Source organism: Vidua macroura, chromosome 26 (genome assembly GCF_024509145.1).
Source record: "Vidua macroura isolate BioBank_ID:100142 chromosome 26, ASM2450914v1, whole genome shotgun sequence".
NCBI lineage: Eukaryota > Metazoa > Chordata > Aves > Passeriformes > Viduidae > Vidua > Vidua macroura.
In genome coordinates, this window is record NC_071596.1 from 4,371,833 (window position 1) to 4,387,087 (window position 15,255).

Here is a 15,255-nt window from a genome sequence, read left to right on the forward strand (position 1 = left end):
AGGGTCAGGGCTGCTGTGTTGGGGGATCACAGCCTGCCTGGGCAGGAGGATCCCTCCCCGAACCACACAGATCCTCAGCAGACAAAAGGGGACCCAGCAAAGGCATCTCCTGTTTCATCTGCCCTCTTCGGGGGGGATTTGTTTCCTTCCTTGCTGGGTTTTTCATGTGTTGTTTCCTCATGCTGTGCTTTTGTGGAAAAATCACCCTTTCAGAGGGTCCTTGGGCCCTGTCGGGTCAGATCCCTTCCCACCTCACTGCTCGGTGCTGCTCGGCCTCTCCTGTGCTGGGGAGGGAGAGAACCCAATGGGTTAAACTTCAAACTGGGGCTGGGCTCACCCCGTGGAGCTGGGCTCTGCCCACGGAGCTGGAATCTGCCTATGGAGCTGGGATGTGCCCATGGAGCTGGGCTCTGCCCGTGGGGCTGGGATCTGCCTGTGGAGTTGGGATGTGCCCATGGAGCTGGGCTCACCCCACGGAGCTGGGATCTGCCTGTGGGGCTGGGCTCAGCCCATGGAGCTGGGATGTGCCCATGGAGCTGGGCTCTCCCCATGGGGCTGGGCTCTGCCCGTGGGGCTGGGCTCTGCCCGTGGGGCTGGGATCTGCCTGTGGAGTTGGGATGTGCCCATGGAGCTGGGCTCTGCCCGTGGGGCTGGGATCTGCCTGTGGAGTTGGGATGTGCCCATGGAGCTGGGCTCACCCCACGGAGCTGGGATCTGCCTGTGGGGCTGGGCTCAGCCCATGGAGCTGGGATGTGCCCATGGAGCTGGGCTCTCCCCATGGGGCTGGGATCTGCCCATGGAGCTGGGATCTGCCTGTGGGACTGGAATCTGCCCATGGAGCTGGGCTCACCCCATGGAGCTGGGCTCTCCCCATGGGGCTGGGATGTGCCCATGGAGCTGGGCTCACCCCGTGGGGCTGGGATCTGCCTGTGGAGCCCGGCGGGTGCTCAGTGCCACCCCTCAGTGCCACCCTGGGGAAGGTGCCCCGTGTCCCTGCAGGGACCACTCGGGCTCTGCTCATCCCCTGCCCCTCAGAGCTGTTCCTCTGTGCTCCACAGGTGCTGACAAGGCTGGGCAGACGCTGCAGTTCCTGCTGAGCCGGAGCCTTCCCGGCTGGGGCCGAAGGCCTTTGCAGAGGATGAGGATCCTTCCCAGCCCTGGAATGTCTTCGCTGGTCTCCCTCGTCAACGTCCTCTCCGTGCTGCTGATGGACTGCCTTGCTGAAAGTGAGTGACTCTGCTGTCCCCCTGCTCCTTTTTTCACCCTTTTCATCGTTGAACAAGTGAAGCTCAATAGCTGATTGAGTGTTTCATTTCCCCACGTCCTTAACTTTCCACCAGTGCCTTCCTCTTGTTCCCAGCCCCGCCTTGGAGGGACACAGGGCAGCTGGGTCCTCACAGCCTGCTTTGAGTTTCAGGTTGCCTCCAAGGCTGCCAAAGAGCTGGGGAGAAGGAGGGAATCCGCCTGACAGCTCTTGCCAGAGCCTTACCCCACCTTCTCCCAACCCCATCTCCACCCAGCTCGCCCATATTGTCCTCTCCTGCTCCTGCCTTTCAGGATCTGTCAGACACTGGTGACCATTGTCAGGTTACTTTCTGGGGCTGGATTCCAAACAGCATTTCAAGAAAGAGTATTATGTTTCTCCTTCCCCTGAGTGAACCAGTTTCAGTTCAACACAGTTTTTATCTTTGCTGCCTTTCAATTCCTGCTTTAAAAAATGAAAAGGGGAAGGAAAAAAAAAAGAAGTGAAAATCTTCAGCGACTTGAATGTAATGTTCCTTCGACATGAAGGCTGATCGCTTGGGATCAGTGGGGAATAGACTTTTCCAAGCTGATTGAATTATGAGGGTTTTTTTCCTCCCCAGCAAAGCTGCTTGAAGCTGGTGAGAGGGCTGCTCTGGTCAGCGTAGCCCTTGACAGCTTTTCACGTAAACACTTCGTTATCAGGGTTTATTACGACGACGGGGATTGAATGGATCCGCGACCTTTTGTTGCTGGGAGATGTTTTTGGAACGGTGCTCTCTGTCCTCTCTGCAGTGGGCCAGTGGGGATGTGTTTGCCCTTGCCTCTCTCTGAGCTTTGCTGGGTTCATGCTTAATCCCTCTTTGCAGAGAGAAACACTGAAAGCTGATGTTGTGTTTTATTCTTTTTCGTTTCATAAGCCTGGCAAGTGAGCTGGGCTCCGGGAGGGTCATGATTGGGTGAAGTGTTGGCTGTGGGTCAGTCTGCCCCTCAGATGGTACCACTGGTGTCCAGAAAGAGACCCACAGCTTCAGCCCCAGCTGTCTGGAGTGGCAGCAGCACTGCAGAGTCTGGCAGGGAACTGCCACGAGCCTTTTGCCCAAGGATTTATCCTTTGGAGCTGATGCTATGCAGGGTCTTTATGAGCACCCAGAGTCAGTGGGTGCTGCTTTGTGGGCTCAGGGTGGCTTTGTTGGCTTGTGAAATTGGGCACTGGGAATCTCCATTCCTGGCTCTTCGTGCAGTGGAGTCAGGAGTGGGGAATCAGTGGAAATCTGGAGTCAGGGCTCCGGGGTCTTGTTCTTGCCACTGGTTTCCTGTAACAATGCCTGGCAAAATCAGTTTGCAAAGCTCTGCAGGCATGGAGGGAGAGCTCAGGTGTTCTGCAGCACTACAGCCTCTCTGTATAAGGAGAGCCTTGATTCATCCCCAGTGATACCTGAGTAAAATTGGTCCATTTGAATTTTGAGTGTACAACAAGGCCTGTGTGCTGAGTGCTGAGAGGGACATGGCAGAATCAAGACTTCTCCAAATCACAGCTGTGTGACCTCAGTTCTCTTGTGGTTTTCATTTTCCTGGAAGGAATGAACATCTTGTCTGTCCCTCATCTTTGGGGTGAGGTTTGCTCAGAGATTCCAGCAGAGCTGGCAGATCCCATGTGCTGTCTGACTGCTATGGAGCCCTTTTGGGGGAAATGTGCCCTCAGGAAGGGCTGGTGCTGGTCAGACACAGAATGCACCAGCAGAGTGGCCTGAGCCCTGCTGAAATCTGCCACTGCTCTGCAGACACCTTGCTGCTTGCAGCCAAGTTTCTCTCTCCTGTAGTTCTGCAGTGTCCTTGGATCCTGAACTGTGAGGGTTTGTGCTTTTTTTCCCCTCTGGCTGCTCACAGATGTCCGTGCAGGAACTTTGCAGGTTTCTGGGACGGGGCTGCTCTTACCTGCTTGCTGTGCAGATGTTGGGCCAGGTGTTGTCTCTTCTCTTGACCTGTGGAGCATGCCAGCAGCTCCCTGCCCTGTGCCTGTGGGGATGCTGCCTGGTACCAGCTGAGAGCTGTTGCTCTCAGCCTGGTGAGGATGAGTGGGCAGTGAGTTGATGGTTCCTGGCTTTGGAGGGGCTCCTAAATCCTGGGTGATCCCATTCCAGCCAGCAGCACCCGAGCTGGTCGTGCTGCTCCCCACTGAGCCCTGCAAACAGCAAGCAGCTTTGTCTGTCACAGCTGCAGAGCCTGTGTGAGGAGCTGTCACCCTTCTGACAATGTCCTCTCCCATCAGATGGCCCCGGGCTCTGTCACATTCCCGTAATCCCCTGGCCAGCTTCCATTTGGCCACGGTGCTGACCCCGTTTCCTGCCCTAATTCACCCCAGCCCCTGCAGCCCCCCGGCACACGGTGCTGCTGCCCCTCCTGCGATGGGAAGCCCATGCTGGAGATGGGAAACCCCTGGGACTGTGGCTTTTGGAGGACATCACCTCCCAGCTTCGCAGGGAGCAGATCCCAGTGCAGCAGAGCCTGGGCTGAGCTGGACTTGCCTCCTCTCCCAGTGCAGCTCTGGGGGAGCTGTGGCCTCTGCAATCAAAGGACCATTAAAATACTTCCCTTGTTTCCGAGGCTAATTGATCTCAGTCAGTGATTTAAATCTTTCTGTGGCAGGAGTATTCTATTTAAAGGAAACTGCCATTTAAATTAAAAATCCAAAGCACCACACTACTTTCTGCCTGCTGTTCCTCCTTGGGAAGCTGAAGAGAACAATAATTGAAAGGTGTGACACAGACATGTTCTTTCTTTTTCTTTGGTTGAATATGGACATTTTCTTTGTTTCTTCCATATGGTCAAAGGCAGCCATGGAAGTGGAAATTACTAATTCCATGATTATTTTCAGTGGTGTCATTAAATGGAAAGTATTAGCCTTTTCTTAAGGATTCTGCTGTTTGTGTGAGTACCCTGAATTGGCATGGCTGCAGGAAGTTAGGGGAGGCCTCCCCAGGAGCTGCACAGCCAAATGTGCCCCTTGGAGCTGAGAGGAAACCAGGCAGCAGAGACAGATGAGGCCTGGAGATGAGTCCTGGGAGAGGAATAGCTCCCAAATTGCTGATGGACCTGGGCACAGCACCAAGCCTTGCTGTTTCCTGTTCACACACCCAGCCTGAGCCATCAAGCCTCTGTGGTGAGCACCCTGAAACACCTCATTCTGTGTGTGCACAGAGCCAGCCTCTTGTAGCTGGAGCTGTTCCTGCCCAGGTGTGCAGGGCACAGCTGCTTTTGGCCAAGGGCAGTGGTCAGGTCCCCCTGCCCTCCTCTGCCACCCGAAGGAACCACGTGCCTGCTCCAAGTGCTCCTCAGTGGCACATAAAAAGCCATTTACTGCATGGAAATGTGGCCATTTTTCTGACTGGAATCAGCATGCTCGCTGTTTTCAAGTGGATTTTTCTCATTGATTAAACCTTTGTGTTTTACAATAGCACTTTGCTAATTGGCACTTTGCATACACAGAAGGCTGATGCGTGGCTCTCTCCACCCCAGCAAAGATTTAAGGGCAGGGAACATTACTTATTACTTACATTTCCTTCCTTTTATAAATCACGGTATAGAACCCTTACTAGCACACTCTGAAGTATTACCATAAATAATTAAATCTAAATTGCAATTGACAAAATAAAAGAATAAAGCCCCTTTTATGATGCATTACCATGGCTTTCTTCCCTTTTAATTGCCCTTGCTCCATCATTAATTTGCAGAACACAGTAATTCACGGGAGGTGCATGTGAGGGGGGCTCTCGTGCTCCGTGAGCATCCCTGGGGCCAGCAGAGACAGCAGCCAGGTTGGCACCACGTGGGACTCAGGGAGATGATGGAAAGCCTGTGATGGGATGGCAGTGGGGCTCCTCTAGGTCCATGTCCAGGTGTGTTTTGGGGAGCTGGTGCCCTGTTAAAGGTGTGTGGCATGGAAGGTGTGTGCTCTGTGCCAGCAGGGGCAGGAGCTGGTGGTTGGCAGCACGGCTTGGCTCACTGAGATCCAGATCCTATTGTAAAATGCAGGTGAATCCAACGGGTAGAAATGATGTCTGACTCCAGTTCAGAAGGCTGAATGATTTCTTTATTATAACTATGCCATAATACATTAATATACTATATAAAGGAAGATACTAAAACTACAAACCTAATTTCTCTATCATATCTAACTACTAACAACTTGTAACCCTGTTCTGGAGAGTCCAGCCACAGGTAGATTGGATTGGCCACCAGGCTCAAACAATCCTCACCAGAATCCAACCAAGCAATCACCCCAGGTAAACAATTCTCCAAACACATTCCACATGAGAAAAACACGGAGCAGGAATAGGAATTGTTTTCTCCTTCTTTCTCTCTGTGCACCTCTATGAAAAATCCTGAGAGAGAGAGAAATGTGCTGCCACAAGATCCCACCACTTACAGATGTTTCTGCCTCCTCTCCTGAACAGTCCCTCCCAACAGGATTAGCCCCTGCTGCACAGCTCGCAGCTTTTAGCTCTGGAGGCCCAGGCTTTGATCTGCTGTTGGCCAAGACAGCACTTGTCAGGTAAGATGGGAGTAAAAATCAAGGAGGCTCCATCTGAGGACTTGATAGACACGTTAAGTTGACATCAGTGGGGAGGAAATCTCTCCGTGCTGGGGGAAAGCTGCTCCAGTTTGAAGTGTTGGAGATGGATCCAGGACAGCCCAGCAGTGCTGGCTCAGGAGAGGGAAGGTGGCTCAGTGTGGTGAGGCTGAGCTGTCCCACAGGTTGGGTCACAGACCCTGATTGTTTGTGGACAGGGAACTGCAGGGGCTGAGGAGCCAGGGAGATGCTGCAGAAAAGCTTTTCCCCCTTGGGGGTGGGCTGGAGTGGGAGCAGAATTTACAAATTTAAGGTGGGAGCATAGAGGAGGTTTTGTGGTCGATTGGAGCATGGTGGAGTTTTCAGTTGCACGTTGTCCCTGCAGTGAGTGGAGTCTGAGAGAGGAGACAGCTGAATCCTGGAAGGGTAGAGATCACTGCTTCCCTGCCCAGATCCACCTGCTGCTCCTGTTCCCTGTGCACCAGTTGCCTTTGTAGGCAGGGGACACCTCCCTGTCCTTCTTGCTGCACTGCCCTTTCCTTCTCTGCCTTCTCCATGTGCCAGCTGTGATCTTGCTCAGGGTTCTGGACTGGTTATTGTCTCACTCAAGGACACTGAATTAAGCTTCTATGTCACCTTGTTTAAGTGCCTGATTAAATTAAACCTTGCCTGACTGTATCAAGTGATGTATCTCTTTTTCTTTTTTCCTTTTTTTTTTTTTTTTTTTTTTTTAAGATAACTCAAATTGGAAAGTTTCTGTCTTCTGTAGGACCCAGAGAGGAAATAAATCATGTGTTGAAAGAGCTTCCTTGGGGGCAGAGGGGGCTGTCACTTCCCAGGTCTCAGCTGTGCCCCACGCTGGGAGTGCTCATTAGATTAATCTCTGCTGAGGAGCACCTGGGGACAGCAGCAGCCACGGTGTTTGGGACCCAGCCATGGGTGTCTCCTGGTGAAGGATCTTTTCCCAGCCAGAGGCTCTTTCTGCTCAGCTTCATTAGATGGCTAAGTTAGGGGAAAAGAGCATCTGTTTGTTGTGTAAACAAGTGGCTTGTGTGAAAATGTCACCTGCAGAGGATTGGGATGGAGGAAACGTCTGTCTTCATACCTGGATGCCAAAACTGGGGCTGTTCCTCTGTGTCAGGCTTTGCCAAGAAGCCAGGACTTCTTCCTTTAGGACTCTTCCCCTTGGCTGTCCTTTTCACACCAGCACTTCTTGCCCTTGCTGCCAGGAAGGACAGGATCTTTCCAGAGTCTCTCCCAGGCCCTGGGTCACGTTGGCTTTTCTTCTGTCTGGCAGGCTCTCTGTGCTTGTGTCTTTTCAAGACCAACTCAGTATGAATCTCCTGGGCCACTGAAGGGAATCTGTGAGGGATTCCTCCTTTTTGTGGCCTGGCAAGCCCAATATTATTCTTAGAAGGCAAGCAGAGTGTTTTTCAAGGACGCCCGACCAGAGGAATGTCGTTCCTCCATGCGTGGGATGGAATCTGGGCTCGAGCTGGCCTGTGAGACACAATCTCTCAAGAACAGTTTTATTTACTCTGTGCCACTCTTCCCCTCCAGTCAAGGATGTTCTCTTGCAACATAATTGGTCCCAGTTCCCACCTTAGAAAGCTGTGATGTTCTGTGCACTGCAGCTGCCTTTCATTTTTTGGGGATTGTTAAAGTTCATGAAAATAGTCACGTTTTACACCATCTGCTGTGTGCAAGGAGGTAACCAGGGTACGGGCTGCAGGCCAGGGAGTCGGGATCATCCTCACTCTGTGACTGCACCTTCCCAACCCTCCTTTTGCTTGCCTCGATTTGCTTTTTTGAGCGTGTTGTTGTCCAGTGTGATCAGCCCCAGCCCTGGTTTGGTTACAGCAGCCTGGGTTGTGCTCCTGCAGACCCTGAGCAGCCCTGTGGGGTTTGGCAGCAGAGCCCAGGGATGTGGCAGCGATCAGAGCTCGCCCAGGCCCGAGGAGCGCCAGGAGAGCGCAGTATAAATAGATTTTGGATGTCTGCTGCTTTGACTTTGAAAGGGGATATTGGGATGAATGATTTAAAGCGTTGACAGGAGGGACTCTGGGCTGACCTGTTTTCACAGAATCGTTGCATAGAGAACCCTGAGCATGTCCCATCCTGGTGGTTGCAGACATGAAACGCTCCATGCAAGCGTGGTGGAAACCAGCGCCGCTCGTTTCATCTGCAATGCACGGAGTCATTTCTGTTTCCTTTTGAGGCCGAGAGGAAAAGCAAAGCTTTAAAGAAGGAAAAAAAAATAAATAGAAGGAACTGCAACTGGTTTAGCATTCTACAAAGTTTCTCTGAGTCTTCCAAATCTTTAATTGACTCAGGAGCATAAAATTGAGAAGGGGAGAGAGTGAGAGAGCGTGCGAGTGGCGCGAGTGATTTGAATAATTTATTGTCCTTTGAAGTTGCAAGAGAAATTTCAGCTGCCTTGGGGAGTAATTTCTCCCCATTCTGAAAGGGTTTCTCCTTATTTTAAACTCATTCAGAGGATGATAGTTTTGCATTTTTTGCATAATTAATGAGCATAGCTCCCCCCACTCTCACACAACCTCTAAAGAGTGGTGGGATGATGAAACTTGGTGGTTTTTTTAATTAATAAAGTCAAATTAATTTGACTGTGTCCTCATCCTCCCTCACCTCTGTTGGAATCCATGGATTTATTCATAAATTAGTCTGAGCATGCTGCTAGGAGTGCCGACATTTACAAATCTTTAGCCTGGACTTTGATTTGTTGGGATGAATTTCTGAAAAGATGGTGTAAGGTTTTTTTCAGTTCAGCTCTTAAAGATCACCTTGAGACTGGCTCCAGTGATCTCCCAGGGAGCCAGGAAGATCCTCCAGCTCTCATTTTCCTTTGTCTGTCTGTTTGGGGAGGATCTGCTTGCTTTTGAGGGCGTTTGTGGGGGATTTTTTTTTCTGTATGAGTACTATGATACACCCCTTTTCTTCTAGGATCTGCTAATTGTGATTAATTCTAGTAGCTGCCACTTGAGGCAATGAAAGGGAGAGGGATCTTCTTCCTGGTGTCTGGAAGGGCTGCAGGACAGCCTTCTGGTAAGAAGCCATCCCTTGACAGGTGTCAAACATGAACAGGGACTGTCCTACTCCAGAAAAGCTCACCTTCCTCAATTACTGTCTTTGACAGAAGAATTGAAGGCGTAGCTGCTGCTTTTCCATGTTTCTATTTCCCTCTCATTACCATCTTGCCCTGTTTTTCTGGCTCGCTGGGTCTCAAGTGTCCCAAAGCTGAATTCATCACACTTCCACTGCTGTCAGTTCTCAGCACTGTTGTTGAAGTCTCCTTTTTTTTTGGATTCTTTTGTGTTGATGTTCCCACTACAAATCCGAATGATGAGTAGTGTGGTTCAGAGTCAAAGTTCACCACTGTTAGAGGCTGTGCTCATCCATTAGTCATGGCCTTATTAGCTCTTGGTTTCTCATTTTTGAGATCTCCTGTCCCAAGATCCTCGACATCCCAGTTTCAATAAGCAGTGCAGGCTCACTGTTTAGACCCAGGTGTTTCAAGCTTGTATATCCAGAATCTCCTTTTGTTCCTTGGAAAATATGAGCTGAAGTCTCTCACCAGAGGTCAGATAGGAATGGTGTAATGATCTTTTGAGAACACCCCGAATTCTGGGCTCTAGGAATTGCACCTGTTCCTGGAGACAGAGCCTCCTTCTCTTGCCTGAAGGAAAGAAGCAGTAAGTGGAAGTAATACAGCTTTTATTTACAGAGTAAGAGAGCAGAGCTTTATCAGACATATTTTATTTGCCTGGTGTGCCTTTCATCCCCAAAAGATCCCCACGTGCCCGTGTGAGCTGCCTGATCTTGGCTGGGGTCAGCATCTCGTGCATGCAGCCCCTGCTGAGCTGCATTTCCCTGGGTGTTTGCAGTGTGCAGAGCCCTGTGGGGTGTCACTGACCAGGGTGTGGAGCTGATCCCATCCTTGGGGTCTGGCTGGGTGTTTGCAGTGTGCAGAGCCCTGTGGGGTGTCACTGACCAGGGTGTGGAGCTGATCTCCCTGATCCCATCCTTGGGGTCTGGCTCTGCGCTCCCTCAGCAGGACCACGAGCTGCAGGAGCTTGTAGCAGTTTGTTTTCCCCTTGCTGCTGACTCTGCTGTCACTTTGCAGTGGCACAGGACCACAGCTGGGCTGGATTAAGATGGCATTGCCCCCTGGGAGCTGGATCTGGGCTCGTTAAGCTTTTGCTTCTTGCAGGCTTGTCCCGTAGGAAATGCTTTTTCATGTTCTGGTATCCCCTGTGGACTCCGGTTCTTTAGTGACTCAAACAGAGCAGTGGAGGTGGAGCAAAGAGCCAAATCCTTTTTAGCTGGGTCTTTTCTAGGTGGGTGGTGAATCAGGCTGCTCCAGGGTGCCAATATCGATGACATGGCTGGAGGAGAAGCTGTCTTAGCGATATGGCAAGGGCAGGCAGAGCTCCCTGCCTCAAGCTCCTGCTTGCTAACAACCTGGAATTGCTGTCATTGATGGACAAGGGGCCCTCATTAAGTTGCCAGGACAGCTCCTTGGGTCTCTGGCTCTGCTCTGGGTTGTTATGCCTTGTTATGGGACTTGTGGACAGATCTGAGATGAGATGTTGTTCCAGCTGATGGAAAGCACCCGTGCATCCCCAGGGTCCTGGCTGGCCACGCTGCTGTGCTCCTGTGCTTGCTGGAGCTTCCTGATTAAGGGAAGTTTGGGTTGGATATTAGGAAGAAGGTTTTTACAGAAAGGGTGATAAAGTTCTGGAATGGCTGCTCAGGGAGGTGGTAGAGTCACCATCCCTGGATGTGTTTAACAAAGCCTGGATGTGGCACTGGGTGCCAGGGTTTAGTTGAGGTGTTTGGGCTGGGTTGGACTCAATGATCTTTAAGGTCTCTTCCAACCCGGTGATTCTGTGAGTTCTGTGAATCCTGGGCTGCCATCCTCCATTACAGCAGTGCTCATCTTCTTCAGCTCCTGCTGCTCACAAGCAGCAACTTTCTCCTGGCAGTGCCAGCAGGTGAAGGAGGATCCTGGCCAGAGGCCCACCTGCATTCCCACCAAGTTACTCCTCGGCCCTCGGGTTCGTCAGTGCCAGGAGAGGGTGGAAGCAGAGATCAGCAGCTGGGGCACCCTCTGTGCTCCCCAGTGGGATGGGTGAGGGAAGGGAGGTGGGGAAGCTGAGGCATGGGAGGAGGATCTTTGTGGAACGGCCACACAGCTCCCTGTGCTGTCCCACCCAGCAGTTTGCATCCTGTGTGTGTATCACTGCACGTGCCCTGACCCTTTGCATAAATCACAGCTGGAAGAATGTTCTCCTGGGCTGTATCAAGGTGCCAGTCACTGCAGCTGGGACTCATCCTTTTTGCCATGGAGAGAGGTGGATCCTTTCCATGCATAGGGATGTGCAATGGTAGCCTGGAGGGGTCCTGTCAGAACAGGATGACTTCATCCCAGCTGCTGCTCCCATGTGATAAGGAACGGCCCCATCCCTGAAAACCAGCAGTTTAAGCAGACCAGAAGGAAGGATTATGCTTCCCCTCCAGCAGGCAGGATAACGTGGTTTTTCTCACCTTGCATGTCAGAACTGGGAACAGATTTTTGGTAGCCTCAGTCTCCTCCTGCCTCAGTGCTGCAGGCTCGTCCCTCCCTTCCAAAGGGTCTGGATCCCAGTGCGCTGCAAACAGGAGCTTGAAGGCTGTATGGATGTGCCAGATCCACAAATTACCATCCTCGTGGTGAGGATGGCATGTGCTGCCTCAGCCTGGCCAAGGGGAGAGGGGGGAGCTGGCACAGGGGTTGGGGCTGTTGGACTTGTGTAGTAAAGGTGTATTAAACTAATTCTTCATCTTCCTCACCCATTTCTGCGTGTGTTAACTCCTGTGCTGGTGCCATCCTTCTCTGCTTTCCTTCCTCCTCTGGGGCTTTGCAGGAAAGGAGAGGGGGTGATCCTCCAGGTGACATTCCCCCTGCCTGCAGGGGAACAGGCTGCATCCTGTGGTAACCCAGCTTTTCTGAGTCAGGTAAGGGCTTTGGTGGCTCAGCAGCAGGGGAATAGCCAGGTGGAAGCATTTCACTTCTAAAAAAAACATCCTCAATCTTCTTTTTTTTACCCTCCTCTGCCCAACCTTGCCAGTCCCATCTCCCTGAAGAGAGCCAAGAGCTGCTGACAGTAAGAGGAAGTCTCCATCTGAAGCCTATAATTATCCTGTCTGCCTTCCCAGAAAAGGCCAGTTGGGGAGCGAGCGTGCTCCTGTTCCCCAGACCAGCCCTGCCTTCTCCTGCCTCCCCAATTACTGCTTAATGGACTTTTTATGATGATAAGACAACTGGGTTGGGGAGAAGTTATTGACGGGGAAATGGAATATAATTCACTCCCTGTTTGTTTGTTCTGTCAGAAAACCCTCATTTTAATTTTATTTGTGAGGCACTGAGAAACAGCCCTCAGAAAGAAAAAGTGCAAAATCTGTCAGTAAAACCCTGGATTTCATGAGGTCCCTCTGCAGGACCTCTCCAAAGGGTGTCCTCAATCCTGTGGAGTGTCTCCATAGAGACTCCTCCCCAGTCCTTCTCCCAGTTTGCAGCTTTCTCACTTGTCCTGAAGAAAAATGTGAATTCTGGAGCTCTGTACCCCTGTCTGCAGCTCCCCCGCTCCCGAACGCCGCTGCTGTGGAGCACAGACCTGTTCCAAACAGCGCATCATCCTTGCTCCCCACTCTCCATCTGTCTCAAACTCGGCTGCTCTCTCTTGTTTTCATCTGCTCTGTGGTTTGTCTCCTCCATCTAATCTTCACTTCCTTGCTCTGGCTCCGAGCGCCTCCCTCCTCTCCAGCTTGCTCCAGTTCTCTTGCACAGAATCGTGGAATAGCCTGACTTGGAAGGGGCCCACAAGGATCATCAAAGTCCAACTCCTGGCCCAGCACACGTCAGCCCCAAGAATCCCTCTCTGTGCCATTTTCCCTGCTGATGTCTTCTCATTCCCACCGATTCTCCCACCCTTCCTACCTTCTGCTCCCCCTTTTATCTCCGTGTCCCCTGGGGTGACAGAGCTGCTCCTCTGGCTGTCCCTCGCTGCTCCACGCTCCCGTCCCCCAGCTCCAGTGCAGGGCATGGATCTCCATGTCCAGGCAGACCACAGCAGCACCTGTGTGTAAAACTGCTCCCTGAAGCAGCAGACAAACCCTGGGAGCATGGCTGGACCCCAACCCCTCCTTCCTGGACAGGAGTTGAAAGCACAACTGCCCAGGGCTGGGGCTCTGGATACCTTGGGCTTGTTCTCCAACTGGGAGTTGTCTCCATCAGCAGTTGTGGAAAAGGGAGATGGAGTTCCACTAGAACAGCAGAAAGCTCCAGCCCAGAAACCAGAGGGAGGAGGAAGAGGAGGAGAAAATGGGGTTTAATCCTGTGCACAGCAGTGGGAAGGCCATCAAATTTACTCCAGGTTGTTCTGAAAATTAGCAGGAGGTGAGAAATAACAGGGAGAGATGTCTAGATGTCTCATTCCAGCTGACACGACTTGGTTATTGGGAAAGTCCAGAAAAATTTCAATTTTTATCTTCTTCCCCCAAGAAGCACCTCTTGGGGGAAGGTCTCTGAGTTCTCTCTGGTGAGGTTTTTGTGGTTATTTTGTTTTTCTCTCAGTCGTCCAAGGCTGCAGCTGTGCTTGGTGCCACCCGGGGTGCTGAGTGTCGAGCAGGTCTGTTCCCAGACCGTCCCCTGCTCCAAGCTGCGTGTGGTGTCTAGACCAGGACAGACAGGCAGGTGTGAGAGATGAGGGTTGTCACCTCCCCGCGACGCGTGGCAGCCGGAGGTGCGGGAAGGGCGAGCCCAAGGTCAGCCGAGTTTGCACCAGAGCCAGAATCCCAATTATGGGAATGATCTGGAGCTTGGAAGAGCACGCTGAGTTGTGCAGCAAAAAGCAAAATAACGTTACCCATGAGTGGCTTCATGGTCTCATCTTTAAACCTTTGTTCTCAAAGGTGGAGCTGCATGTCTGTGGCTCTGTGTGTGTGCACAAAATGGTGAATTTCCTTCTGCTGAATGTTTTTGAGCGAGGATGGAAGTTGTCTCTGGCTCTCGTGTAGCACGGACACTCTCCCAGGTGGGCAGCTCCGTGGGGAATGTCGGGCTCAGCACCACGGGGCCGTTTGTTGGAGGTGGAAGGGGAAGGATGAGCAGCAGGACGGCTGTGCTCGTGTGCAGGGGAGCTCGTCAAGCGGCCAAGCAGCAGGAAAATGGCCTTCCTGCTGTGCCCTTGCTGCAGCTTCAGCTCCTGTGGCACTCTGGGGGCCAGTGGAGAGCCAGCTCCTTCCCCTGGTGGGATAATGAGGGTTAGTCACCAGCCAGGGAGGAGCTGGAGCTTTGCGTGGGTCGGCGGGACGGGCACGTGGGCTTCCACAGAGCACCCAGCAGGCACCAGGGCTCCAAAAATGGGAAAAAAAGCCCGTCTAAAATACGTGTTTGTGGCTGCCCTTCTTTTGTCTCCGTGGATTGCTGCTGCTGTGGGCGAGGGGCCCTTTCAGGCAGGCTCCTGCTGCTCTGAGGCCAGCTGGAAAACAAGTGGGTTTGCCTTTGCTGGCAGCCCATTGTTGAGGTGCTTTCCTGGGCGTGGCAGGAGCAGGGGGCGTGTGAAGCACACAGGTGAGGTTTGTCATCTGCAGTCAGCGCCAGCTCCCTGCTGTGGGGCTGGAGATGAGGGGAGAGAGCTGGAATGGGGGTCAGGGAGAGCCTGGGGGACAGAGGGACAGTGTCACACACACTGATGGGCAGGGACCATCCTCCAGCCTGTTCCTTGACACCTGTGGGGCCAGGAGGAGAGTGAGTGGAAGGGGACATGTCCCCATCCCTGTGGGAGCAGCTTTCTGCCTTGGGCCGCCCCAAAGCTGCCAGGTGGAGCTCAGGGGGGAGCAGCAGTTCTGGGGTGCTGTGGAGAAAGCTGCTCCTGTCCTGTGGTGTGTCAGGGAGCCTCAACTCCTGCCCAGGCTCCTGTTGCCTCCATAACCCACCCGTGGTGCCACAGGAGAGCGGCCAGCTCCGTCCAGGCATGGGGAGGGAGGGCAGGGACGTGGTGCACATCCATAACTGACTCTTCCTTCTTCTCCCCCTGCTCCCATCAGCTGTCAGCTCAGATATGTGAAGCTCATTTGTTCTCCTGCCTCTCTCCCACCCCTCAAACCACCTCTGGGTTCTCCATCCCTCTCCCTGTCTCTGGTTTTTGATGTTTCAGACAGACATATGGTGGCCGGGCTGTCTCCCTCGCTGCTCGTCCATCACTGCCTATTCACCGTGGCAGAACTTCCTGAGGGACACTGGCTTTAAAGGCTGAGATGTCCCCTCCTTCTCCCCACTCCTGCATCTCTCCAGCTTCCCTGCTGCAAAGCTCTCAGCCTGTTGTGTCATCCGTGTATCCTTAGCAGGGAGATGTTGGGTGGTTTTTACGCGACTGTGT

At 52.5% G+C, this 15,255-nt stretch overlaps 1 protein-coding gene across 6 annotated transcripts in view; it reads left to right on the top strand.

Moving 5' to 3' along the window:
- PTPRS (protein tyrosine phosphatase receptor type S) overlaps positions 1–15,255 on the top strand; it is a 128,624-nt gene that overhangs the window by 31,190 nt on the left and 82,179 nt on the right. For all 6 annotated transcript variants that reach the window (XM_053999225.1, XM_053999228.1, XM_053999226.1 and 3 more), the window contains exon 2: positions 1,059–1,226. In XM_053999225.1, the coding sequence (XP_053855200.1) occupies positions 1,139–1,226 (88 nt within the window). In that variant the 5' untranslated portion in view covers positions 1,059–1,138. The remainder of the gene's footprint in view (positions 1–1,058; positions 1,227–15,255) is intronic.